The sequence below is a fragment of the Mustela lutreola genome, chromosome 15 (assembly GCF_030435805.1).
Source record: "Mustela lutreola isolate mMusLut2 chromosome 15, mMusLut2.pri, whole genome shotgun sequence".
Classification (NCBI taxonomy): Eukaryota; Metazoa; Chordata; class Mammalia; order Carnivora; family Mustelidae; genus Mustela; species Mustela lutreola.
Window position 1 is genome coordinate 57,188,345 of NC_081304.1, and position 25,789 is coordinate 57,214,133.

Sequence of the window (25,789 nt, forward strand, 5' to 3'; positions counted from 1 at the left end):
GGAGATGGGATGCACAATTATCTGAGGGTAAAAATGATCACCGTGGCCAGTTTCGTCTCCTGCATATTTTACCCCAAGTTGAAAAAGACAAAAACAGAGAGCCAGCCTCCTTCTGCACACCTGCTCCCTGGGGAGGACCGAAGGGCCAGCTCTGTCCGTGGGAACCCGTCCCCCTCTGGACTTTCTCCTGCGGCTTTTCAGGCCACAGGTGCACATGTGGAGGCCACACGCTGGGGGGAGGGGGCACCCAGGATCCCCCAGCGGATGTGAGAGAAGCCCGTAAGGGTGCCAGATGGCAGGGCTGAGAGGGGCGGGAAGCCTGCGGAGGCAGGAGGGGGCCCGCTGCTCAGCCTGACGCCGCACACCTCCTCCAGCCATGGTCGGGGCCAGACAGAAGCAGGTACTGACCCTCCTCCCCACCTGCCTCGCCCTGGCCTTCTCCCTCGTCGCGGTGGGCAGCAGCTACTGGTGCGAGGGGACCCGGAAGGTGGCAAAGCCTCTGTGCCTGGACCAGCCGGGTGGGCCGCACTGCAGTCACTTCAGCGGGGGCCACGACAGCGATGGCAGGAGGGACACCGGGAGCCAGGTTGTCCAGTACATTTGGGAGACGGGGGACGACAAGTTCATCCAGTGCAGGTTCCACGTGGGGCTCTGGCAGTCCTGCGAGGAGAACCTTGGCGGCACAGGTGAGCACGGCTGCGGGGGGACGGGGCTGGGGACAGGTGCAGAAGCTCTGGAGCGGGGCCGTCTGGCTTTGAGTCCCAGCATGGCTGGACTGGATCCTTGGGCAACCTCTTCACCTCTCTGAGCTTGCTTTCTCAGCTGTCAAATGGGAATGAGAGTGGTACTCATGACCAAGAGTTATTATAAAGATTGACTACATGCACTGTCTTGCAACCGTGCCTGCAACACCCCAACTGTGTGTTGGTAAACACTTGCTTTTACCCTTCGCTACTGTCTCCCAATCCCTAGAGAGCCCCAGATGGCTCTGTCCGTCTCCAAACTGCATCCTTGCACTCCGAAGGGGGGCTTGGAATGGCAGGTTCTCTTAAAAAACTGACTTTTATCATCATTGGTGGGAAGGGGACCCTCTGCCTCTGTGGGGCACCTACCAGAAGTGAGAATCCTTAACAAGTTAGACCTTTGTTTCTGGAAACCCTCGAAATAACCCTGCAGAGTAGATACCGTTTCCTCGGCTCACAAATGAGGAAACTGAGGCTTAGAGTTTCAGGTCACATGGCTGGTAAGCCCGACCCCTTTCTCAGCCCCATGATGCAGCTCTGATCTTTTGAGCTTCTGTGGGTTTGGCAGAGGGGTGGTGAGGGAAATGGGGGAGAGGGAGAGAAGAGAGAGAGGAAGTTTTGGTGTTCGGAGCTCCTATATATCGGAAATTTCTTTCTTTCTTTCTTTCTTTTTTTTTTAAACCTCCCAAGGAACTGAGAAAGGAGGACTTGGACTTGGACTCCCCAGGGTCAGGCATCCTGCCCAGAAACCCAAGCCCATGCTTGGGGCCAGGATTCTCTTCCCTTCCTGCTAGGAAAGCATACTCCTCAAGGTGGAAAGGAGAGGTCCCCCTCCCCATTTGTCTTTTGATCTTGGGCTTAACGTGTTAAATTTCTTGACCAGCTTTTTACTTTCTCTGGAGTTTCTAATGGCCTTTTCCAATGGCTTTTTACTTTCTCTGGAGTTTCTAATGTTAGGTTTTAGTTTTCTAAAACCTAACATAGCATTAGGTTTATTCTTGAGGTCCGAGTAAAAGGATCCAAGGAGGAACCCTCTGATATGGTGCATACTCCTCTCCATCCTGCCTTAGTGGGGGCCACAGAAGGGCAATGCCAAGTCTTACCCTTCCTCGTGTCCCAGTCCGTGTGTATGGCCTTTGCTTTAAGTGGGATGCACACCCTGCCACAGTGCCTTGAGCTAAGGCTGCCAGAAACCCCTCCCTGTCCCGTCCTCTGGGGAGTGCAGCTATCTTCCTATAAGCCTGCTCTCTCTACCCCACAAACAGGCCCAGAAGGCTTAGGGTCTTGCATTCTGGAGGGGACCAAAGGCAGTCTCCGATTTTCAGTTTGAAAAATATGGTCACCAATCCCATAGACGAGTTGCTTGGAGACTTCCACTCCCCTTCCAATCCCCATCTAAGGAATGCCTACTTCAGTCCATAGCTGTGTGTAAGCATCACACTGGCTATCAAATGTTTGCTGAGCAGGACAATCGCCCAGGAAGTTAATACACACCCAGGTGCCCAGCCCCTGGAGATTCTGATTCAGTAGATCTTAGAGGGGGTCTAGAAATCTACAGTCCTTTTTGAAAAAATATGTTTAACCAAGGTAATATTTACACATAGATAAAAGATAAAATCATTTTGAAATGCTTATAAGAAAAATCAACAGACCCCTGCTGCCTTCTGGCTTTTTTATAACCTAGTCCCGCCCATCAGGGAAACCCCTTTTAGCTAAGTTGTTTCTTCTGGTATTTGTTTCCATGTTTCAAAAAATATGTGCTGTCTTCATGTTAGATCTTCTTTATTGACTTGCTGTCATAATAGATGAGGCTAAATCTCTTGTACCCCCCCCGTCCCACATCTATTCTGCCCTCTTCCTGACGTACCTACATTTCTGTTTTAGATAAATCAACAAACCAATCATTTATTTGGAGTATATAAATATTGTTCATCATGGAATCAAAGAAGTGCTATTATTACATTAAATTTCCTGTGTAGCTTTTTGTTTTTCCTAGAATTCCCAATTGCCTTTTCTTTTCTCATCCTCATAGCATTGCTTTTTAGTCCCCTCGGCTCTCCTTTCCATCGGGTGTTATCTGTATTTCTAATAAGCTCCCCTGGTGATTAAGACACACACCAAAGTCAGAGAAACATGACCCAGGGGACAGCAAAGCCCTCTGGAAAAAGGGCACTCAGAGCAGCACAGAATGAATTTGCTAAAAGCCATTTCCTTGTTAAGCGCAGGAAGAATGTGCTAGGGGAATGGAGAGAAAGAAAGGTAAGTGAGCCAGAGTGGTGAGAACTGAGATGAAACTAAAACAAGGAAAAATAGGACAATAGTTTTCACAAAGACTGACCTATGATATGGGAATAGAAACGACGAAAAAGTTCCTTATAGCTCTGGGCATGGCGAAGTCTTCATAAAGGAAGTGGCCGCTGCGCCCAGACCTCCAAGCAGGACTGTGATTTTAATAGATGGAGATTAGGGCTGAGGTTATTCCAGGCAGACAGGACAGAATGGGCAAAGGTCTGAGGCAGGACACTTCCGGTATCTGCATGAGAAAACAAGGCAGGGTGGCAGGGGAGGCCTCATCATGGAAGAATTTAATTCACGTGCCTCTACAGTGTCACCTGAGGCAGCTTCTCCTCCCCTGCAACACAAGGTCACAGTCACTCCAGGACAAGGAACCGAGCAAGACCATGTTCCCTGGGGGAAAAAAAAAAAAAACCTAACTGAAGAAAATTAGAAGCATCACTAATTGTAATGCTAGGGCAAGTTGGGCCACAGTAGAATGTGAACCTGAAGGCAGGAATTAGAAGATTAGACATTAGGACCTGCTTCCCCAGTGACCAGCGAGCTGAGAGAAAGGACTCTACAAGGGCTGGGCTCGGAGGAAGGCTGGGCTTTGCAGGGACTGGAAGCCTCATCTCTTAAATGATGTCAAAGCATCGGGCTTCAGGCAGGAGTGGAAGCAGGTGCAAACTGTCTACCGGCATACGGCACATGCCTGACATAGTCACACAAACACTGTGCAGAGAGATGATATAAATTGTTTCTGAGCTTTCCGCTAAAAAGTTATTACCAGATTGGGGGAGGGGGGGCCTTCTCAACCTAAAACAGGAGCCAACGGCTACATGAGGGTCTTTCAGTCTTCCTCGAGAGACCAGGAATCTCAGTGGCACTTCTGCCAACCCGCTGAGTGTTTACTGTGCACACACACACACACTGCCTTCTCGTGAATCACACACCTGAAAGGCTTTAAAATATTTAAATATATTTAAATTAAATTTAATTTTATAAATTTTAATTTAAGTTATGGGTTTATTTGAATAGAATTAAAAGATTTAAATTTAATTTAGATTTAAATAGATTTAAATTAAAATATATTTGAGGTTCTCAGTGATTCATGCACAAAGCCAAGTAGAAATGAAGAGTCATTTTTGGGTTTATGCACATCTTATATACTTGATGTCATGCCAAAAAGAGACTTTAACAAGCACCTCGTTGGGTTTTCTCAAAGAGGATGACCCCTGCCCCGCCCCGAGATGCGTTTTGAGATGCTTTTTGTGAAATTAAATAAAAAGAGTTTTGATTTTCAAAACAAATTGAAAAATGTTGCATCTTATACTCTCTTGAAAATTCACAATGCACGTTAACATGTTAAAATTTCTAAGAGGCACCACAATGAAGAAGACTGTTCACTGTTTATTACATATCCCAGGGTTTCCCGAAGTTAGTCGACCACAGGAAAAAGAGTCTGTTTGGAGGAACGTTCCTTGTGAAAGTCTTACCTAAAACAACAGATGCCTTTTACAGGTGGGAAAACTGACTTCTCGAGACAGAAGTGCCCCCCACCCCCTTTGAAGACTGAGCAATTAGATACTAGTAAAGCAAGACACAGAGGTCAGACTTCTTAACCCAAACTCCCCATTTCCCCTCTCCCCGACCCAAAGCCCAAAACTTAACTAAAGGACAATTGTCTTATAATTGCGACTAAATGCATTGGTGTCCATCGATCCAAAAAACCGATTTCCTATTAGGAAACATATTAAAATGTGAGCAGAGGTTTTTTGGATTGATGGACACCAATGCATTCATACAACTTCATTATGTTAGGTAAACCTAATTAGGTAAACCGGGTAAACCACAATCTTTAAATATGGTCATTACTTTATAAGAACCAAGAAGAGGATGTCTTCTCCAGAACACCTTTTTTTTTTTTTTTTTTTCCCTCCCTCAAGAGAAACTTGATCACCTTCACATGTTACAAGATGACCTCAGACCAGAAAGTTTGGAATTAAGTTTTTATTGAATAATAACTAAATTCATAGCAAACCTACAAAAGAACGAAACAAAAGATATTCATCCCAGGTCAAAAACCAGTGCCCACAGAAGGTGGTAACAGAAGCGAACGGAGCAAGGGGAGCAAGGAATGGTAATGACCTTGAACCTCACCCCCAGCTAAAGGAGGCAGTCCCTGGCTCTGCTCAGCGTTAACGGCCTCGTGGACTTAAGCGCTCGGTATTGTCAGATCCTTTGATTTTTCATGGAAAGTAAGATATTTAGATTTCCACGTGAGAACTCCCAATTTTAAAAATATCTTGAAGGGGCACTTGGGTGGTTCAGTCGGCTAAACCCTGGACTCTTGGTTTCAGCTCAGGTCATGATCTTGTAGTCATGGGATGGAGGCCCCCATGGGGTTCCATGCCCCGCAGAGAGTCTGCTTCAGATCTCTCCCTCTGCCCCTCCCCGCTGCTCAATCTCTCCTCTCTCTCTCAAACAAATAAATAATCTTTTTAAAAAAAAAAAAGTTATCTTGAAAACACTGCATTGGCCCGGGAAAGCACGTCTGCCGCAGAATATGGCCTGGGGCCCCCTGTTAAAGCTCACTTCACACAAACATCTGCTCTTAAGTGTAATTTATCACAAGTGCCTGGGAGATTCGGGGGACATGAAAGAAAAGGATTATAGCTAGAGGTGAATGGGAAGGCACCCAAATGGCTCAGACTGCTCGGGAGATCTGCCAGTAAGCACTCCAGCCTGGAGAGGGTGCCCTTGATCCAAAAAAGCCCAGGAAAGAGGCCTCAGGGCAGGACAACCACCCCCAGCGCTGCAGCACCGTGAGGCCTCCTGGATGTTTTCCTTCTAAATCAGCTTCCTCTCTGTCCCCGCAAAAGCTGACCTCCAGGGGAGCTCTGGCCTGGAGTGTGATTTGCGGACATCCCTGGCTCAAGCCACCTCTTCCTATTCCCACTCCTGTCACCCTAGTGCCTTTCAAGGCGGGGGCAGTGCCTCTGATTCCAGGGTCTGAAATGAAAACTCGTGGCCGGACGGCACTTACATTGCGCTCTTTTCCTTAGGCGAGGCAATGAGTCAACAAAATGTGCTGGGTTCCAGATCTTCACTGTTCTGCTAAACCCCACAAAGGGTCAAGGACGGAGGGGCCCAGGCACCCGGTGTGGGGCAGGAGTGGAGGACGAGCGGACGGGGATGCGAGAACCCAGCGCTGGGGACCTGGCCGCTGTGTCCCAAGCTGGCTCGTTGCCCCACTTGGCTGGAGAAGCCCTCGCCGCCCAGCTATGTAACACCCGCCTCTCTGGCTTTTGTGGGATTTATGAAGATTTTTCCTTTTAATCCTGCTGGCCTCATTCAAAAGGAACACCATTTCTGGGGATTCAGATTAATCGAGGGGTCACTGTGACCTGACTCCTTTCCCTGGCTGACCTCAGCCTTCAGAGCTACGGTGAATTCCCCTAATCTTCTTGGCTGGCCCTCACCTTCTCTTTGCCCCACCCCTGGCTCTGTACCTGGTCCCCTCTTTATTCCTGTGACAAAGGGCAGGCCTATTGGGAAGGCCACAGAGATGATCAGTGATCCGTGCATTATGTAGAAAGACAGCAGGTGGGGAAAAAAAAAAAAGAAAGAAAGAAAGCAGGTGATAATACAGAAAAATACGAGCGTCTGGTGGGAGAACCCAGTTCCTGATTCTGACTCTACCAACCTGTCTGAGCCTGGTCTCCAGATCTGTCAAAGGCAATGTGTACTCACCCTGACGGATAACGAATCACTCCAAAAAAAGAAAAGTGTCAGGCATTTCACAGAATCCTTGCACAATATTTTCATTGGAGCACCCATTTCACAGATGAAGACAGTGAAGTTTCGATACAATGTTTCTCTGAAAGCAGCACGTGGTGTAGAGACATCGCCCCTAAGTTGGCAGGGGGTGCTTTTTGGAAGAACCAGGGGGCAGCTCTGACCGAAACATCACAGCCGCTGGCTGCCCCCACATCAGAGAATCTGCAAGAAAAACAGACTCCTTGCCTCAGTGCAAAGTTGGCTTAATTAAAAACTGGCTGAATTAAAACTGGCTTAATTAAAACGTGGCTGAAGAGGTCACACTGGCTTTAGATTGGCCAATGGGTCCCCGAGGCTGTCGTCCTCACCCTCAGGCTGTGCAAATATCCCCCCCACCCCCAACCTCAGGCTGCTTGTTGTGAATGGTTCTGTGACAGGTGAAGTCCTTCTGCATGTCTGTTCTTCAGAAAGTATCCCAGCAGGGCAGCTCAACCAAATAAAAGCCTCTAGCATAAACCCAGGCTTTGTTTGTCTTCCTCTGATAGCCCCGTAGAGGAGCCCTGCAGGTGTGCAAAGCAATGAGGCCCCAGGGAACTTGGAGTTTCATGAGGAAAAGTATGGCAAATCTTAAGGATTATCATCTTTTGGACCGGCGCTGTCCAGGGTGTGAACTGCTCCTGCATCCGGTCCTTCCCCAGTGAGCCTCACTCCATGGAAGGTGTAGCCAAGGGAAGGTCTCTGTGTTGGGAGGATACGGAGAGGAGTCTAGCCATACAAGAAGAGAGACTTTGACTCAGTGCTGGAGGAATAGGGAGCCGCTATAGGTTCTTGAATAAGGGAGTTGTAAAGTTTTTTCCGGCGAGATAAACACAACACCAGGCAAAGTGGGTGCAAGGCAAGATTTATTAAAAACACTCTCCGGCAAAGTTTCAGGGCTCAGGAGAAGGGGAGCCAGGAAAATTGCGCCGGGAGGAGGTGGGCACCCTCGGGCGAGGGTCCACGACTCTGGAAAGCAGAGTGGCGAAAGTCACGCCCAAGGCAGGGAGAGGGGGCTTTTAAGGGGTCTCAAGGGGAGCTCAGGGGTCTTCTGGCAAGTTTCCCTTATTTGGATATTTCTCCTGCTTGTCGGGGTCCCATTGGTCCACAGGAGCCGGAGGCAGGAGGGTCTCAGATTCCTGCGTGGGCCTTTGTTCTCCTGTCCGAGCTCAGGTCTTGTGGTGGGAACTTTCGCCATCTTAAGTAGCCCTTCCTGCCAGCCCAACAGGAGTTACCTGGCATTTTCTCTCCAACAAAAGAGAAATAATTTCCACAGTCAAAAGATGCTCCCCTGAGCTTATTTCTGTCCCCGAACCTTTCCAGCAAAAGTTGGTGATGTGACCCTTGTAAGGACCTATTTAGAAACTATCCCTGCTCCCCTTCCCCCAGAGGATTTACAGGTAACAAAGCCCAGATACAAAGGTGGGTCAGGCCAGGTGGAGACATTGATCAGCGGCGGGGGGGGGGGGGGGGGGGGGGGGGGGGGGATGGGATGCATACTGTCTCCCTGGTTACCAAGGAGTATGGGCCCCGTCCTCTGGGAGCCCTTTTGGGCACCAATCCCAATCAAGGTGTAATAGGCTGGTTCAAATGTCTACTAGGGTAAATTGTAACTCAGTTGGTCACCTAGCCTGGAGTTTCCTGTGTGTGTTACAATCTCATTGGCCACCTGTGCGTGGCCAGGCCCGACCGCATGGCCTTTGCCCTTAAAACTAGTCTGTGAAACAGAGAAGGGTCGCCCTCTCTTATAAGAGGTGTGGCCCCAAACGTTCAGTTAGATTCTTGATGCTTGGTGCAAAATAAGGCTTAGCTTGACCTTCGCTTTGTATCAGTATCGCTCCTTTAATCACGGACCCATTATTGGGGCATAACAACACTGACCCTCAGAGTACTTAGGGTCTATTATAATTCATCATGATGTGTGCTAGTCCCGTGTGAAAAGGGCCCAGCAGAACTCATTTTATTACAGTGGAATTGCAGTGAGTAGGAGCTGAGAGCGACTTTCCCGTTTACGATGTCATCAAATCCTCAAAGCGAGGCTACTGCAGGGACTACTGAACCTGTTTTAGGGATGAGAAAGCTATTCTTTGAAGAGTTAATGATTGGTGCCCCATGTTGCCCCGTTTTAGTTTCTAACAGCCCAGACAGGGAGCAGCTCTGGGTCTTAGGTCTCTCCACATCCCCCTGCATGTTCCCTGTGTCCACAGAATGCATTAAATCCATGCTGTAGTGGGACAGCCCCAATCTGGGTCCCTGCAGACTGAGCCCTAATGCTCAAACTGCCTCTGCTTAAGCTGCCCTGTACCTGTCACTTACCCTCTGGGGTCCTTGGAGCCACTCCAACTCTGTGGGGAAGAAGCAGGTGATTGTGCGGGCATCTGGACACCTGCCATGGCTGATAATACTCCTAAGCAAAGCCCATCTTTCCAGAACATGAAGTAAGCCTGGGGGGTGGGGGCGGGATTCTCTCTGGTCTCTGGTGCACACACTGTCTTTCCACACTCCAGAAAGTACAATGGAATGCAAATGGCGAGGTCACTGAGTAACAGATACAAATCTGCTCTAGTTCTTTTCAAGATTTATTTGAGAGAGAGAGAGCGCACAAGCAGGGGGAGGGGCAAAAGGAAAGGAAGAGAGAGAATCCCAAGCAGGCTCGATGCTCAGCCCAGAACCCAACACGGGGCTTGATCTCAAGACCCTGAGATCGTGACCTGTGCTGAAATCAAGAGTTGGACGTACAACCGAACTGATCCACCCAGGCGCCCTGCTTTAACTCATTTCTAGATATCATTACCAATGTTGTTAACTTCCCTCTAACTGGAAACAAACTATCTGAGACTCGTACATAGGGGATGCTGTTGGGGAAGTTGGGAATCCCGGGTCTAAGGCTGGCAGTATCAGTCCAGATGGGCTGGATTGTGCCGCGGTAACGAACAACCCCCAAGTCCCCAGTGGTTTAAGTCAAATTCGCTTCTAGTTCATTCTGTGTGGAATTTTCAAGTGGGCAAGGGGTGAGTCTTCCCCACAACCATTCAGGGACCCAGGCTGATGGAGACGCCATCCGTCAGGGGAATGTGAACCAGTGGGCAGTCCATTGGCTCTTTTTTTTTTTTTTTTTAAGATTTTATTTATTTATTTGACACAGAGAGATCACAAGTAGTCAGAGAGGCAGGCAGAGAGAGAGGAAGGGAAGCAGGCTCCCTCCTGAGCAGAGAGCCCGATGCGGGACTCGATCCCAGGACCCTGAGATCATGACCTGAGCCGAAGGCAGTGGCTTAACCCACTGAGCCACCCAGGCGCCCCAGTCCATTGGCTCTTAAAGCTTCTAAGCAGAAGTAACCCATCCCATGGCAGCTGGCAATGCACTCACTGGCTAAAGAAAGTCATATGGCCAAGCCCGGACTCACCGGGATGGGCTAGGCGGGGATGAGATCAGATCATGCTCCCATGGGGTGGGTGCGGAGGCAGCACACCCACAATAAAACAATCTGCCACATTCCCCCCAATCCTCATTCAGAATGACCCGGCATTGACTGAAGGTGCTAGAAACCCAGTCAGTCGCTAATTGTCTTGGCTACTCCTACTTAGGACTAAATTCTCTTGTGTTCTAGGTGAAAAGTGTAGGAGTTTCCAGAGTATAATACCAGCTGAAGAACAAGGTAAACACCTTACTCGTGTTCTGTCCACCAACACGCCCCACATCTGGGATAACTTTTACTGTTTTTGTGGGGACGGGAGAAAAGGTGAGAGAGTGATTTAGGATTTTTCCCACGGAGTCAAATCCAACAGCTAGAATGGCAGGCTCTCTCTGCGTGCCCTATAGTCAATGGTGCTGGAAAATGTCCAGCCTCCAATTTTGCCCACAGGGAGGGACCGGAAGCCCCGACGGGTAGTGTTTGCCGTTTCCCACAGTAGGAACACTCCTATTGTGTTTCACTGCAAACCACCAATGTGTGATAGACACAGGGCTGGGAAGAGACAAGCTCTGACCGCTGTCTCAAGCACTTTGTCTCTGTAATTCTCATCACATTCACAAGAACGTTCTCAGATCTGTTTCCCCAGCTGGAATAAAGGTTTTGTGAAGGCACGAATCATACCTGTCTCATCCCTTCCTGGGTGCCCAGCACCTAGCGGGCTCTTCTGGGGGACTTCCAGGAACATGAGTTTGCCACCCTGTCCCCTCCCGCGATCCACTGGCCTTCACCTCTAACACAGTTCCTTGGAGCCGCAGGCGGGGTCCCCTCCAGAGGACAGACAGTTGGCTCACATCGAAACAAAGAAGGCTTGAGGATCTCTAACCAGAGCTCTTACTCTCTGATGTCCCTACCTTCTTGTTTAAGTGTGTGTATCTTCTTTAAAAAGGCAAAGGTAACGTCTTCTGGTGAAATCAAACAACGCCTTAGCTTTTGAGCTGGGGAATAAAGACCCCCAGCATCTCTTGGGTCTTCTCATCAGACCCTTACTCGACTTTTCTTCCCTCCCAGCAGAGGACAATATTTACACAATCCTCCCTCAACTCCAAGGAGTCCTCTATCACTGCCAACTTTCCAGATTCAACAGACATGGCTGTGGGTTTGGTTCCTCCCCACCCTTGGCGTCTGTTTTTTATTTTTTATTTCAGAAGTGAACTAAACCAAAGGGCTGCACATGGTGGTACTTCTGAATTTTCAGCGCTCAGCATCTCTGTCGTCCTCACCTTTTTGCAGGTGTTCTGTGGTTGTCCATCGGGGCCGAGATCCTGAATATCCTTCTGTTGTTGACAAGTGCCATCCTCCTGGGGTCCAGAGTGAGTTCTCATAGCTCTGTGTTCCACTGGCTCAAGGTGGACGCGTCTGTGGCCATTCTCATGGTTCTGGCAGGTACTGGCCCGCAGCAGTAGTCAGACAGGCTGACTCCCCACAGCCTGCCCCAGTGGGAGGGACAGAGGGAGGGACAGAGCTTCAGCCAAAGTGCAGGGCAGTTTTCTGTTGATGGGCAGTTCAGCAGAACAGCGGGCTGGTCTGCCAGAGAAGTCACTGAGTTAACCCCATTGCAGGGAAAGCAATGATGCTTTGGGTGGCTGATGAAAAGAAAGGGGGTAGGCATAGGGGATAGAGAATAAGATGTCTTAACTGCGTCTTTATCACAACTTTGGGAAGAAGATATATTGGCTCTGAGAACAGAAATTGCCTAATTTAGTTGGGTGGTTATGCATGAAATCCTGACTGGGTTCAGATCTCTGCAACCTAGAGGCTGTGTGACCCCAGGCAAGTCACTCAACCTCTCTGAGCCAGCTCTCTCAAAAGACTATGATGATAACTGGGTAAGAATGCACCTAGTATGTAGTAAGAATGCAAGAAATGGTCACTTGCTAAAAATCATCATCCAAGTTTGGTGTACCTATAAGAATGAAAAACTCCCTTTTGGGGGGGTAGGGGTCCTCTCTGTCCTCCAAGCAACTTTTAGAGCAACTTCATTTGGTCTCCTGAGTTGGCCTTTCCATCAAGAAAGAACCCCGAACAAATGACTTCCTTCCCTTCTCTGTCCTGATAAGCTCTGTTAATAGTGTATCAGTCCAGTGGGGAACTTGCTTCTGTGCTTGGTTAAGTGTCAGGTGTCTTTCTCAAGCCTTATCATCAGTGAATAGGATGATAAAATCCAGTTTCTGGATCTACATAGCAAAGAGGCAGGCCATGGACTCTTGAAGACTCTTCCCCAGGTCCTGAAACTCCCAAGGGACCCCAACATCATGAGAAGAGTCTTCTTTCTGGGTGTCTGTTTCACTTTGACTGTAAGCACTATGTCAGATAGAATGTTTGAGGATTCACATCGCAAGGACTTTAGCCAACCCTATTAACATAAATAATCACCCCCACCAATTAAATCTATTTCTGTTTGGGCCCCTGAAGATGATCTCTAACTGGCTGCCGTTTGCCATACATTTATTAAATTGTAACACCATATGTGGAATTAGAGTCCCTGCAGAAGAAAGACAAAACAACAAAACACTAGGGTTTAAAAGCAAAATTCAAGAAAGCGTTCTTGAACAGAAGACCAGACTCCAAGTATCTGGAAAAATAAACATGTGCATTCAGATCCTCAATATATCGTACCAAACCTATGGGGGAAAAAGTCTTTAGGGGGTCTCCAGACAAAAAGGCCAAGACACAAAGGAAAGAAAATCCCATTGGCAGCTGATTTCTGTTCCTCCTGATTACTACCACATGAGTCTAGTGTGGCCAGAACATTCTTGGTTTTTTGTTTGTTTGTTTGTTTGTTTGTTTGTTTCAGAGTATCCCAGTGTTGAAGCATTAGCAAATCATCCACATGGAAAAGAATAACATGACGAAACACTGTAGAATGTGGATTCAGACCCAGTGTAGCTCAAGGATCCCTCTTCAGTGCTGGGAAAGAGAGAATGGAACTTCAGAGCCTCTGAGCATAGGGAGACAGGGGCATGATAGACTGGGGAGAGTTGGTCATGGGAGGAATGACATGGCCACTGTGTGAATTCATGTCAATAAGGACTTAGTAGTGTGTGCGTGCAACATGAAGGAGGCTTGAAAGGACTCGAGGAGGATGCTACTGGCTTTCTTTCATCCAACTCACATAAGTTAGAGAAACTCTGTTCCTAACTCAGGCTCACAGAGCTCTCCTTATGCAGGGCTCCTTGGTATGGTGGCCCACATGATGTACACAACCATTTTCCAAATCACGGTGAACCTCGGACCAGAAGATTGGAAGCCTCAGACGTGGGACTATGGCTGGTCTTATTGGTGAGTTCTGGCGATGGTGCTCAGGTCCTGATGGGCTGGTGAGAATGCACACAGGTAAATTTGTGAGACTACCGACCATGGCCATCGTTCCGCCATCTGACTTTGGATGACTTTCTTAACCATCCTGTAGCCCTGCTGTCTCCCCTGTGAAGGGGTGATACCTGTCTTATGTGTTCATAGGCATTTAAAGAGATTAGGTTTGTGAAACCTTTGACCCAGAGTCAAGGCCTTAAGGCAACATAGACAGTGATGTTATTGCTTTCTTAAACACGGCTTAGGGGAAAAGTCCTGAGTAATAATGCCTAGTAAATACTTCAGTGATGGGAGATCTGGCCCCAGTTTCTAATGGACAGAGAAAGACAGGACATAAAAGTTCTGTCTCTTAATGGGAAGACTCAGCCATGCCATTGAAGATCACAGGGGTCCTTTTTTTTTTTAAGATTTTATTTATTTATTTGACAGACAGAGATCACAAGTAGGCAGAGAGGTAGGCAGAGAGAGAGAGAGGAAGGGAAGCAGGCTCCCTGCTGAGCAGAGAGCCTGACGCGGGGCTCGATCCCAGGACCCTGGGATCATGACCTGAGCTGAAGGTAGAGGCTTAACCCACTGAGCCACCCAAGCGCCCCACAGGGGTCCTTTTTGATATGGGTTTCCAAAGCACAGCTGTGGCTTTATACACACACACACACACACACACATCACACACACACACATACGTACATTTTCATCCTGTATAACAATCTCTTATGTTACTTTTCTCTTTGTAAAACAAATAACACATTCTTGGTTCATTCCCTCATCCCACCATTCTAGGGTTTGGTGAACACGCCTGTGACACTGTTACCCATATGATGTATTAGATTTTGTACCCATCTTAGTTTGTGTTCCAGCCTAAAAAAAAGCTATTATTATTATTTTTTTTTACAAACATCTCTTTGTAGCATCACACCATTCCCTCCACTGTGTGCCACTTTAGTTCCTCCTCCCAAACAGGTGTCAGTGTGTCTGAGGTGACATCATTGGTGCTGCCCACAGTGGGGAACCTAGCTGCACTAGAGCTCAGATCGATGTCAGGCTGGCCCACAACTCAAACATCAAAAGAATCTGTAGGATTCTGTTTGTTTCCAATATCATTTTGTTTCATTTCCAGTTACTTGTAATATCTTAACTCTTAATCAAATAAAGAGAGGCAAATAGTTTTTAAAAATCAAATAGTATTACACAGGGGCACCTGGATGGCTCAACTGGTAGAGCATGCAACTCTTGATCTCAGGGTTGTGAATTTGAGCCCCACCTTAGGTGCAAAGATTGCTTAAAAATAAAACCTTAAAAAAAGTCAAATAGCATAAACATAGCAATCTCTCAGTTCTGTCTCTCCCACTCTTCCAGCCCCATCAGAACCCCCATCTTCCTCTCTACTTGGGATGGCTGTTCAGAGGCATGCCATATGACACTTCCCTTTGCTACTCCTTTGTCCTGGAGAGCTGTTTCCCAGGCCCCATATCATTAACTTCCTTAGTTTGCATTCACGTTTTATGGGAGCACATCCCCTAGTAGCTCTCTATGAAAGGGTTCAATGATGGAGAAATTATTTTATTTCTTGCGTATTTGGAAAGGTACTTATTCGATGCTCCAGATGCGTTTGAGAGTTTGGCAGAGTATAGAACTCTTTGTTGAAAATCATTTTCCCTGAAAAATGTGAAGATGTGGTTCCATTGCCTTCTAGTATTTTTTGCTTCTGGGAAGAGTTCCATAGTATTTTGATTCATGCTCTGTTACAGATAAGCTGGTGTTTTCTACTTTTTATTACTGGTGTTCAGAAATGTTAGGATAATGTACTTGGTGGAGAAATCTCCTATCATTCACTCATTCATTCTTCTTTCCTGTGCTTGATGTGTCAGAACTTCAAACTGAATATTCATGTCCTAGGATTCTAGGGAATTTTCTGGTATTATTCCATTGATTCTTTCCATTCCTTAGCATTCTGTTCTCTTTTTAGAAACCTTTTGTTAGTTAGATATCAAAACTCAGATTAATTGTCTAGATGTCATTGTATCCCTCATATTTTCTAGCTCCTTCCTTTTGTAATCCTTCCTGAAAAATTTCCTCTCTTTGTCATCCAACCTTCCTATTGAATTCTTATTTTGGATCTTACTTGAATGTCTAAAAGGTCTTTCTTCTTTTCTGGTTGTTCTTTTTTCCCATATCTTGATCTTGCCTTGTTCATGCAGTGTCTTCTTGTATCTCTCTATAGATAGTGATCAAAGGGTTTTCTGCTGGTTGCTATTTTCTTCTGTTCCTTGCGCTATCTCTTTTCTTGGGATTCTCCCTGCCCCATTTTTTTTTCCTGTTTACTGTTGGGCCTTTCCCCTAGATGTTGGTATTCTTAATGTCAAGTCATATTTAAGGATGATTGAAAACTCTGGAGTGGGTTTGGAACTCAGTTATGGGTAGGTTTCTTTGTAGGTCATTGGATAAGGAGACTCTATTCTACCTGGGAATTTCACCCCCTGAAATCACACAAATGCCAGTTGGCAGAGGTTCTTTCTCAGTAAACATTCTGCTGGGTTCTATAGAAGGTGAGAAGTATAGACCATCATCTCAGAATGCAACAGGCTTCTGGGGGGTAGGGATAGAAAGTAACAACACTAATGACCTGTCTTGGGTTAGAGCCGACTACCATCACAACAAAAAGCAACACTGTATGTTGGCGGATACAGTACTTCCCAGTATTTCCCAGCATTAGTTCGTTAATATCCTCACAACTACCCTACCTGTGGGGTTACTATTACTCAAGTTTTGCAGATGAGAACCTGATACATAGAGATGAAGCCCCCAGCTCAAGGACACAGAGCTCATAAGAGATAGGTGCACATCCACAGTGCGAGCTTCGCACGATGACTCCAGAGCCGTTCTCTTAACCACTGGGCTACAATAACACTATTGGTTGGTTTCTGAAACTTGTGATCCAAAGTCCAGGTCCAAATTGAGTGGGACGAGGAGCTGGTTTTTCACCAGACTGACCCCCAGCAGGAAGCTCTGGTATCATAGCCCTATACTCCTTCTTAACTGTGGCTTTTGTTGACAGCCTCGCGTGGGGTTCCTTTGCCCTCTGCATGGCTGTGTCGGTCATGGCCATGAACAGATACACAGCAGCCCGCCTGGAGTTCATAGAGAAGCAGAGGGTACAGAAGGGCAGTCGGCATTCTCAACACAACTTCCCGGAACCCAAGGCTTCGGCAAGTGTTCAGGAAACAGAAGCTACTCCCAGCCCTGCTGGGCGTGCCCTCGTGAGTGAATCTGAGCACCTGCTGCCCAGTGTGCCAGGCAAAGTGTCTATGTGCTAGGCAGTGCTTGTGGCTACCAGATCCGCACAGGCAGGCAAACCAGGCACTAGGGTCCACAGTAAACATCTCGGGGGTGGACTTCAGAAGGCTGTGGTCCAGGTAAACCTTCTACCCACCATCTTACCCTTTATTAAACAACTTTGGCTTCAGGTACTGATTCTTGGTAAAATGCCAGCGTCTTCAAGTAAGATTGCACTTACGGAAGGTATCAACCATTGACACTGTAGTATAAATCAGAACCTCAAGCTTTTCTGACAGTGTGTTTAATAAGGGTAACCAATAAAGAGGGAACATGTGAGCCCTAAGGGTAAAAGAATCTGAAGAAAGGGGAAAGCAAGGTTCTAACTACAAAGGGTATGAAAAGTGTTACCCACAAGTTTGTTGACAGAGGAGTCCAGAAAATGTTTCCCTTAAGGAACACACACAAATTGATAGTATGTGTGACTATCCCATACTTTCTCTTTTATTTTAATGAAGAAGGCACAAATTTAAATGTAAATAATTCGTTTTGTGTTACTTTAAATATGTATTTTCTTTGCAATTTACTAATTTCCACCTAGAGTAGAATCCATTTGGAAGGATAACCAAATGATACAACAACATGAGAACAGTCGAATGAAATGACATCTTATCACAATTAAGTAGAACAAATGTTGGATCTGTTATGCTTAAATTACCAGGCACTTTTGTTTCTAAAAATAAACATTGCTAAATGTGCAAGTTTTGTGTGAAGCAGTGGGGTTCTGCATGTTTCCTGATGTGTTCAGTTATAAAATTATATAAATTTATCTTGTATTTTTAAGCTAACATATTACTGAGGCTCATAATTTGGGTTTTTGAAAAAAAAATAAACTGCCAAATTATAACAAACCTAAATATGTCTTAACTTAGATTCATTTTTTAAAAAGTATTTATGTTTTTAGGAAACACATCATTTCTGGGGGGGAGGGAGGACACAAACCCCCTGAATGTTTCAAATAAAATCACTGAATCTGATTATGTTAAATGGTATTTGTACTGTCACAGAATAAGGGGAAATCAGCTTACCTCTTCATGTTTGGGGCTCTAGTCGAGTAGCCATCTAACAAATGATGGTTCCAGGGCATTTCGTGTTGTGTTGAACCAAGCATATTTGAAGAGGTTAACGGGAATTTTGCCAGAATAAGCCCAACTCAGAGAGGCGTGCTGAGGTCCACTGGGCCATTTCTTCACCTGGAGCAGAGGGGTCTGTGCACTGTGGGTTCTGCCCTCCACAGTATGTGGGTTCTTTTCTATGGTTTGTCACCTCATTGAATGTATATAGGTAGAGACTGTGTCCCTGTTACAATATCAAGTCAGAGTCTGATCCTAGAGAGAAGGAAATGTGCCAGAAATGTTCAGAGACACTCCCTTCTCTTTTAAAAACCAAAGCAAAACCAAACATGTCTGTGCGGAATTTGGCTGAAGGTGCCAAGAAAGAAATGAGTTTTTTGGAGCTATGTGAGAGAAGCTGGTGTCATCTGATCATACAGGTGCCTCCTTGGAAGGGAACACAGTGATCAGTTAGACACCATGACAGGACACAAGGTCACTGGTTCTTGAGGCTCCAGCCCAAAAGGACTCTTTGCTACATTGTCTGAGCTCCCAAGGCACTTTTCTTCCTTTGAAATGTTTAAATGTCACTTTTATTAAAGTGTAACATACATAACGCTAAGTATACACAAACCCTAAGTGTACAGCTTAGTGAATTTTCAGACAGTAAACGCAGCCATGTAACTGCCCCAGAGATCAAGAAACAGGACCACCGTGTCTTATTTTCATCTAGTTTTGCTCTAAGACAGACCCAGGGGGATTTTAAGTCTTGAGTACTGAAATTATTTATACATCTATTCCCCTCTTAAAGATTGTAAATTACTTCTCTATGGCAAGGACTATACTCTCTACCTTCCCCAACATTCAAAACAGTGGTCAGCAAGTAGAAAACCTTCAGACGTATGTATGTGTGTATATATGTGTAGCTATAGGTTTTTAGCTATAGGTTTCTTTGAGAGAAAGAATATCATCTAAGTATATATAGAAAAATAGGTAGATAAATAGATCTCAAATAGACCTTTTTAGTGATATTTATATAGTTGGGGATTGAGAGCATGGATTCTGGAACCAGAGTACCTGACTAGAAACCTTAGTTCCTCACCTTGACCTTGGGTGAGTCCCCTGTTTCTCTGTGCCTCAGAGTCCTCATCTGTAAAATGAGAGAATAATCCTGCCTATTTCAAGAGAGGACTGAGTTCATTAGGATGCGTGACGTTCTTAGAATAATACCAGCACCTAGTAAACACAACAGGGGGATTAACTGCTCAGATCTGCTATGTGCAGAGCACTGGGTCAGGCCCTGTGGGTATTTAGGGAAGCAAGATAGAGTCTGAGTCCTTGCCAGTGAGTTGGAGAAACGACTGAAATCTCAGTGACCACATCCAGGAGAAAGCCAGGATCGAATGGGTGCCAACCCCCCACCCGTTTTTAGTCTGGACACCATCCATCCTTGGTTAAACATTCAGTGTCTTTTTATCAGGTGTCTACAATGTTCCAGGCACCATGCCATTTCTCCTACAAGTAAGGGCTCAAGCTTCACCCTTTGTTGGTATTAGCAAAATTCCTCTTTGGGGAGAGAACAAGTCTAGGTCTACTGCCTACTTGTTGCACCAACAGACAAGGCGGTTTCCAGAAGGTCAAGTGTTCTAATAAACCCATCAAGGTGCAAGCTGGTGCAACCACTCTGGAAAACAGCATGGAGGTTCCTCAAAAAGTTGAAAATAGAGCTACCCTATGACCCAGCAATCGCACTACTGGGTATTTACCCTAAAGATACAAAAGTAGTGATCTGAAGGGGCACCGAATTACTGCCATCGGACAAGCCCTCTTGGCGAATCACAGCTGGGTAGTCTGGGCTGAGAGGGACTTCTTTGAAGACCGGATTAAGCTCAGTAGGCCTACCTAGGGAGATGCGTCTTGTTTGCTCATGTCAGTGTGGTTCACCGCTTAAATGCTATGAGGTGTACACCTGTGTAAGAAGAAGTGGACATGTCATGGAGAAACAAGCATGGCTGAGAATTTTCCCCTGCTCTCAAGAAGTCATACCCTGTCCCTTTAGAAACAATTTAGTGTTGTTCCCCAAGAGGGAGGTTGGGGGAGATTGGAAAACAGCCAAGGTTATACGTTAGGGGACATGTCTGTCACTTGGTGGTTGACCAACCGTATCATTCACTTTTGTTAAGTCAGCTGGGCTGCATCAGAGAGACAGAATATCTAGGTGGTACATGAAATCCTAGGGACTTTTTTTTTTAACTTGTCACACAAGGCAGAAGAGGGACATCTTTTGCACAGTGAAAACACGGAAGAAAAGAAGGCATCCATTCGAAAACAGGAGAATTTGGAGGTCAGGCGAGATTATAAATAAAGATGTCAGACGGGATCCATCTGCTTCTCCCTTTCTCTCTCTGTTTGATTATTTTATTCTATTTCTCTTTTTTTTTTTCTTAAAGATTATTTATTTATTTGACAGAGACAGAGAGACAGTGAGAGAGGGAACACAAGCAGGGGGAATGGGAGAGGGAGAAGCTGGCCAAGTAGGGAGTCCGATGCGGGACTCGATCCCAGAACCTGGGGATCATGAGCTGAGCCAAAGGCAGACACTTAATGACTGAGCCTCCTAGATGCCCTATTTTCTCTTTTCAAGTAGGAAATATTTTAATATACATGAGCTGATGTAACAGAGGTCGATGGAACAGAAGTCAATGCTTTGTCATGGTCGCCGCAGATCTCTCTTTTTTAAAAAAGAAAAGAAATGTGCTGTAAGAGGCATAATGAAAGCCTTGCGTTTCCTCCCCATCTCTTCCTCCTTCTCTCTCCCAGGTCGTAACCACCATCCAGAAGCCACATCTACGCATGGTCACGCACATTTACTGTGAGCACCAGTATCCACAAACTGCTGATGAGAGGATCTTTTTTGATTTCGCATTTTATTTTATCTTTTTAAAGATTTTATTTATTTATTTATTTATTTATTTTAAAGATTTTATGTATTTATTTGACAGAGAGAAATCACAAGTAGGCAGAGAGGCAGGCAGAGAGAGAGAGGGAAGCAGGCTCCCTGCTGAGCAGAGAGCCCGAGATCATGACCTGAGCCAAAGGCAGCAGCTTAACCCACTGAGCCACCCAGGCACCCTAAGATTTTATTTATTTATTTGACAGAGAGATAGAGAGCACAGGCAGGAGGAGTGACAGACAGAAGTAGAGGGAGAAGCAGACCCTCCCCCACTGACCAGGGAGCCCGATGTGGGGGTAGATCCCAGGACCCCGAGATCATGACCTGAGCCGAAGGCAGATACTTCACTGACTGAGCCACCCAGGTCCCCTGCAAAACCAAACTCTTAAATACAGAGATCGAACTGGTGGTCACCAGAGGGGGATGCCTAGGAGGGTAGGCAAAATAGATAAAATAGAGACACAAACTTCCAGTTATAAAATAAATAAGTCACAGAAATGAAAAGCATGGCATAGGGAATATAGTTATTAATATTATAATAACATTATATAGTGACAGATGGTGACTACACTGATCAAGGTGATGAGCACAGAGTAATGTCTATAATCAGCAAATCAATATGTTATACACTGAAACTAACACAACATTACATGTTAATTACACTTAAGTTAAAAAAATGTTTTTAAAGATAAGTAGGCTCTCAACTTCTGTCTAACCTCATCCTACTCACCTGCTCCTGTCCCATGCTCTGGCCTCTCTGCTGCTCCTTGAGAATCCCAACCATGTTCTGCCCCAGGGCCTTTGCACTTGCTGGTCCCTTTGCCTTGAACTTCTGTCCCCCATATATCCTCATCCCTTCCTCAGGCATCCACTCGAGCATCATCTTTTCACGAACAATTTCTGATCATGCCCCATGAAGTGAGAGTGACTTATTTTCCGTTTGCCTCCTCTCTCCTCCTGGGATAGACCCTGTAATGGGCCACTCAGATTCCTCTTCACTGATGAAATTGTTACCCCAGCTGTCAGTGGTATGGTCAGCGGAGAGCCAGTGCTCAGCCCCCTCAGGAACCACCCCAGTTAGAGAGACCTGCACTTGGACCCAAGGAGGCAAAGAAGGCACGAGTCCATTGCATTAAAACTCCATGACACTGACCCGTGTTGATGGACCACTTTGCTTTCTGTTAAAGGAAAATGGTAGGGCTGATTTTTGGTGGAGTCTGCTTGATACCCTGGGATCAGCTGGAGGTGGGCAATCCCACTGAAGATCGGCTCTGACACACGGTGGAGGAGGAAGACCTTCCATGCACAGAACTTGGAGCAATACCTATTGTCCAGTTCCTTCGGGGGGAAAGATGGCCTGAGTTAGAGATCTGCACAGATGTATTGTAGTTGGTTAATGGGTTGGCCAATGGGTTGGAGACTATGGAAAAAAATTGGAGGAGAAGGAGATTTGGGGAATGGATGTGTGGACTCTCCTCTTGTAATGACACTGAGTATGAAGATGTTTGGTCCTGTAAGCATGTCCCCCAGAGACTAGTCATTGCACAGGGACTGTTGTTAATCAGGTGAGCAATGCCCAGTGCTGTTAGTGTTGGACTACCTCTCTTACCAGTGGGCCCCGTGCTTGTTCAAACACACCATGGTGTCAGAGGCTGGAAAGAGAGCCATCAAGGTATTTCTTCCTGCTTTGGCAGTAGCTGCTAGTTTCCATGCCTATGGAACCTGCTGGACAGCCCCCACTCAAGTTCCAGCTCTTACTGGGCTGCAGTACTGCTTTTTCTATCTCTTATCTGACGAGGTGCTAACAACTTCTCACTGTTGCTGGTCTCTGTGGTCCTTAGCAGCCCTGGTGTGTTTCCTTAACCCTCCCACAGCCCTGCAAGTGATCCTTCCATTAAAGTTTCTTGAACCATCCATGGGGTTTTGCTTCCTGCCTGGACACTAAGAGATTCTCTGGGCTTTGTTTTTCCCTTCTAGGACTCACCACCCTCTAACATGCTGTAGGAGTACTTCCTTGTGGACCCATGGTCCACTTCCCAACACTAGGTGGCTAAAACACCCCATGAAGGCAGGTACAGTACGGTCTTTACTTCATTCAGCACTGCATTCCTCACACTTAGAACTCTGCCGGGCTCATGACAGCTGAGCAATAAGGAACGGTTGAAAAAGAAATAAAGGAATCAATGAATGACATTTACGGACAACTTGGATCATCTTCTGGAAACATTAAGGTGAAATCTGACACTATGATTCTGTTTGCTAGTCTTTGGGTGGAATGCTGGCCCATGATCATTGTTTACAGCAGCGTAGAAACTGCACCTAGAACATCTGTATGATCACAGGGAAGAGGGAAATAGTCTGTTGGCGTACCTGGTCAAGGATAACCATTGTCCTCTTCAAGTACTGAAACAGAAAGACTGCTGTTAACTATCACAGGAGACCCGGTAGTTCCTCTTTTATAAAGGATCTTGTACCATGGTGTGGTACACTTGTGAATTGTGAATTGTCCAACCACAGCAGCGACCATGCTTGGATGAGATAACCAAAGAACGTCTATGTTGACCAAGCCAACACTGGCAGGTAGACATTATACCATGATTAGGATTTCCAGCTTCCCAAAGCACGCTGTTCTGCTAAGAGAAAAAAATGTTCATTGGAAGTTTCCCCATCCCAAATTTTAATGAATAGTTTCATTTAAAAATACCTCCATCTCAACTAGAGCTTATCATGCTTAGCGAAATAAGTCAAGCGGGGAAAGACAACTATCATGTGATCTCCCTGATATGAGGAAGTGGAGATGCAACATGGGGGCTTAAGTGGGTAGGAGAAGAATAAATGAAACAAGATGGGATTGGGAGGGAGACAAACCATAAGTGACTCTTAATCTCACAAAACAAACTGAGGGTTGCTGGGGGGAGGGGGTTTGGGAGAAGGGGGTGGGGTTATGGACATTGGGGAGGGTATGTGCTTTGGTGAGTGCTGTGAAGTGTGTAAACCTGGCGATTCACAGACCTGTACCCCTGGGGATAAAAATATATGTATATAAAAATAAAAAGTTAAAAAAAAATACCTCCATCTCAAGCGTCATTTTTAGCAGAATGAATTAAAAATGTGCGGTATCAGGGGGCCCCGGGAGGGTGCAGTGGTTCAATTGTTCCACTCTTGCTTTTGGCTCAGGTCATGATCTCGGGGTCCTGGGATCTGAGCTCAGCTCGGAATCTGCTTGAGACTCTCTCTCCCTCATCCTCTACCCCTCTTGCTTGTATGCACCCTCTCTCTCAAATAAATAAATAAATCTTTTTTTAAAAAAATGTGAGGTATGGCCACACAATGGAAAGGAGCGATCTCCAGACTCACACAACAATATGGATGCAAACATCACGGTCAGCAAAACAGTAGCAACTTTGTGACTCTACTTAAATAAAAAGCTTTAAAAATCACAGGTAAAACCAATATATGTTTTTCAAAGCTAGAAAGTAAGTCACTCCACGGGGGCTGGAAAGGGACATGCTGGGGGACAGGGGGGACAGGTCGACAACGCTCTGTTTCTTGATCTGGGTACCGGTTAGAGGGTATGTTCAGTTCAGGAAGATCCAGAAAGAGCCACACTTATATCACATATGCCTATGTGCACATTTCTGTATGTCTCTTTTATACCAATAAAAAGTTGGGTTTTCTTCAACGTCTCTGGACATCCTAATTTCTAAGGAAGAAATACCATTTCCTCACTCCTACCCCTGGGGCACTGCTCCTTGCCCCTCTTCCAGCTCAGCCCAATACACAGGAGGACATCATTGTGATTGGTCTTCCTGTTTCTGGCAGTCAGAACCCTTGAAGAGGCTTTTAGTTTTTTATGTCTTTATTTCTAATCCTATAGCATTCTATTATGTAAATAAAAATTTAGCATTTGAGATAAATTCTTGGTGTTCTTTATTTTTTTTTTTTTTTTAGTATTTTATGCGTAAGTTATGTCTCTGCACCACGTGGGGCTCAAACCCACAACCCCAAGATCAAGAGTTGCATGATCCGGGCGCCTGGGTGGCTCAGTGGGTTAAGCCGCTGCCTTCGGCTCAGGTCATGATCTCAGGGTCCTGGGATGGAGTCCCGCATGGGGCTCTCTGCTCAGCAGGGAGCCTGTTTCCCCCTCTCTCTCTCTGCCTGCGTCTCTGCCTACTTGTGATCTCTCTGTGTCAAATAAATAAATAAAATCTTTAAAAAAAAAAAAAAAAAGAGTAGCATGATCCACCGACACAGCCATCCAGGTGCTCCAAATTCTTAGTGTCTTAATTATTCAAGAGGACAATAGTTATCCTCTTGGGAGCTGTGTCTGTGCTGGGTTGATACACGGTATCTTTGTCTGTCCTGCCAAGACACCTGCAGGATGAGATTGCTACGCCCATTTGATAGACGAGGAAGCTAAGGCCCAGGGAAGTGAAACAGTTTAAGGAGAAACACCCCCAAACTCTGCTCCTGGCCCACTTCCCAGCGATTCAGTCTTAGCAAGCTCCGTTCTGCTTAACCATTTTTCTGTGGTTTTGGTCCCCAGCCAGAAAGGGAAGGCCAGAGGGCTTGCAGCCGCTCTGGTCTGAGCTACCTGGAAGCCTCTTGATAAAGGATTATAGGACAAGAGTGCGGGGATGTTTGCACTGACAATCCTGGGTCCTGATCCCTAAGGCCCAGCCCCGAACTGCAAAGGAAACCTCCAATCATCAGGCACTCCGGCGAGCTTTAAAATTCCTGGCAAGAACTCTGAAATCGGACCCGACCAGCATGTGTCCCTGAATATCAGAACAGACACTATATTTACCTTGAAAAGCCCTTCAGTGT

At 46.1% G+C, this 25,789-nt stretch overlaps 1 protein-coding gene across 1 annotated transcript; it reads left to right on the top strand.

The window, feature by feature from the left end:
* Positions 1 to 35: 35 nt before the first annotated feature.
* GSG1L2 (GSG1 like 2) lies at positions 36 to 17,793 on the top strand. Its single transcript, XM_059149272.1, has 5 exons — positions 36 to 686; positions 10,448 to 10,495; positions 11,543 to 11,695; positions 13,480 to 13,591; positions 16,680 to 17,793. The coding sequence occupies exons 1-5, from the start codon at positions 377 to 379 to the stop codon at positions 16,936 to 16,938; spliced, it is 882 nt and encodes a 293-aa protein (XP_059005255.1). The 5' UTR covers positions 36 to 376; the 3' UTR covers positions 16,939 to 17,793.
* Positions 17,794 to 25,789: the final 7,996 nt, after the last annotated feature.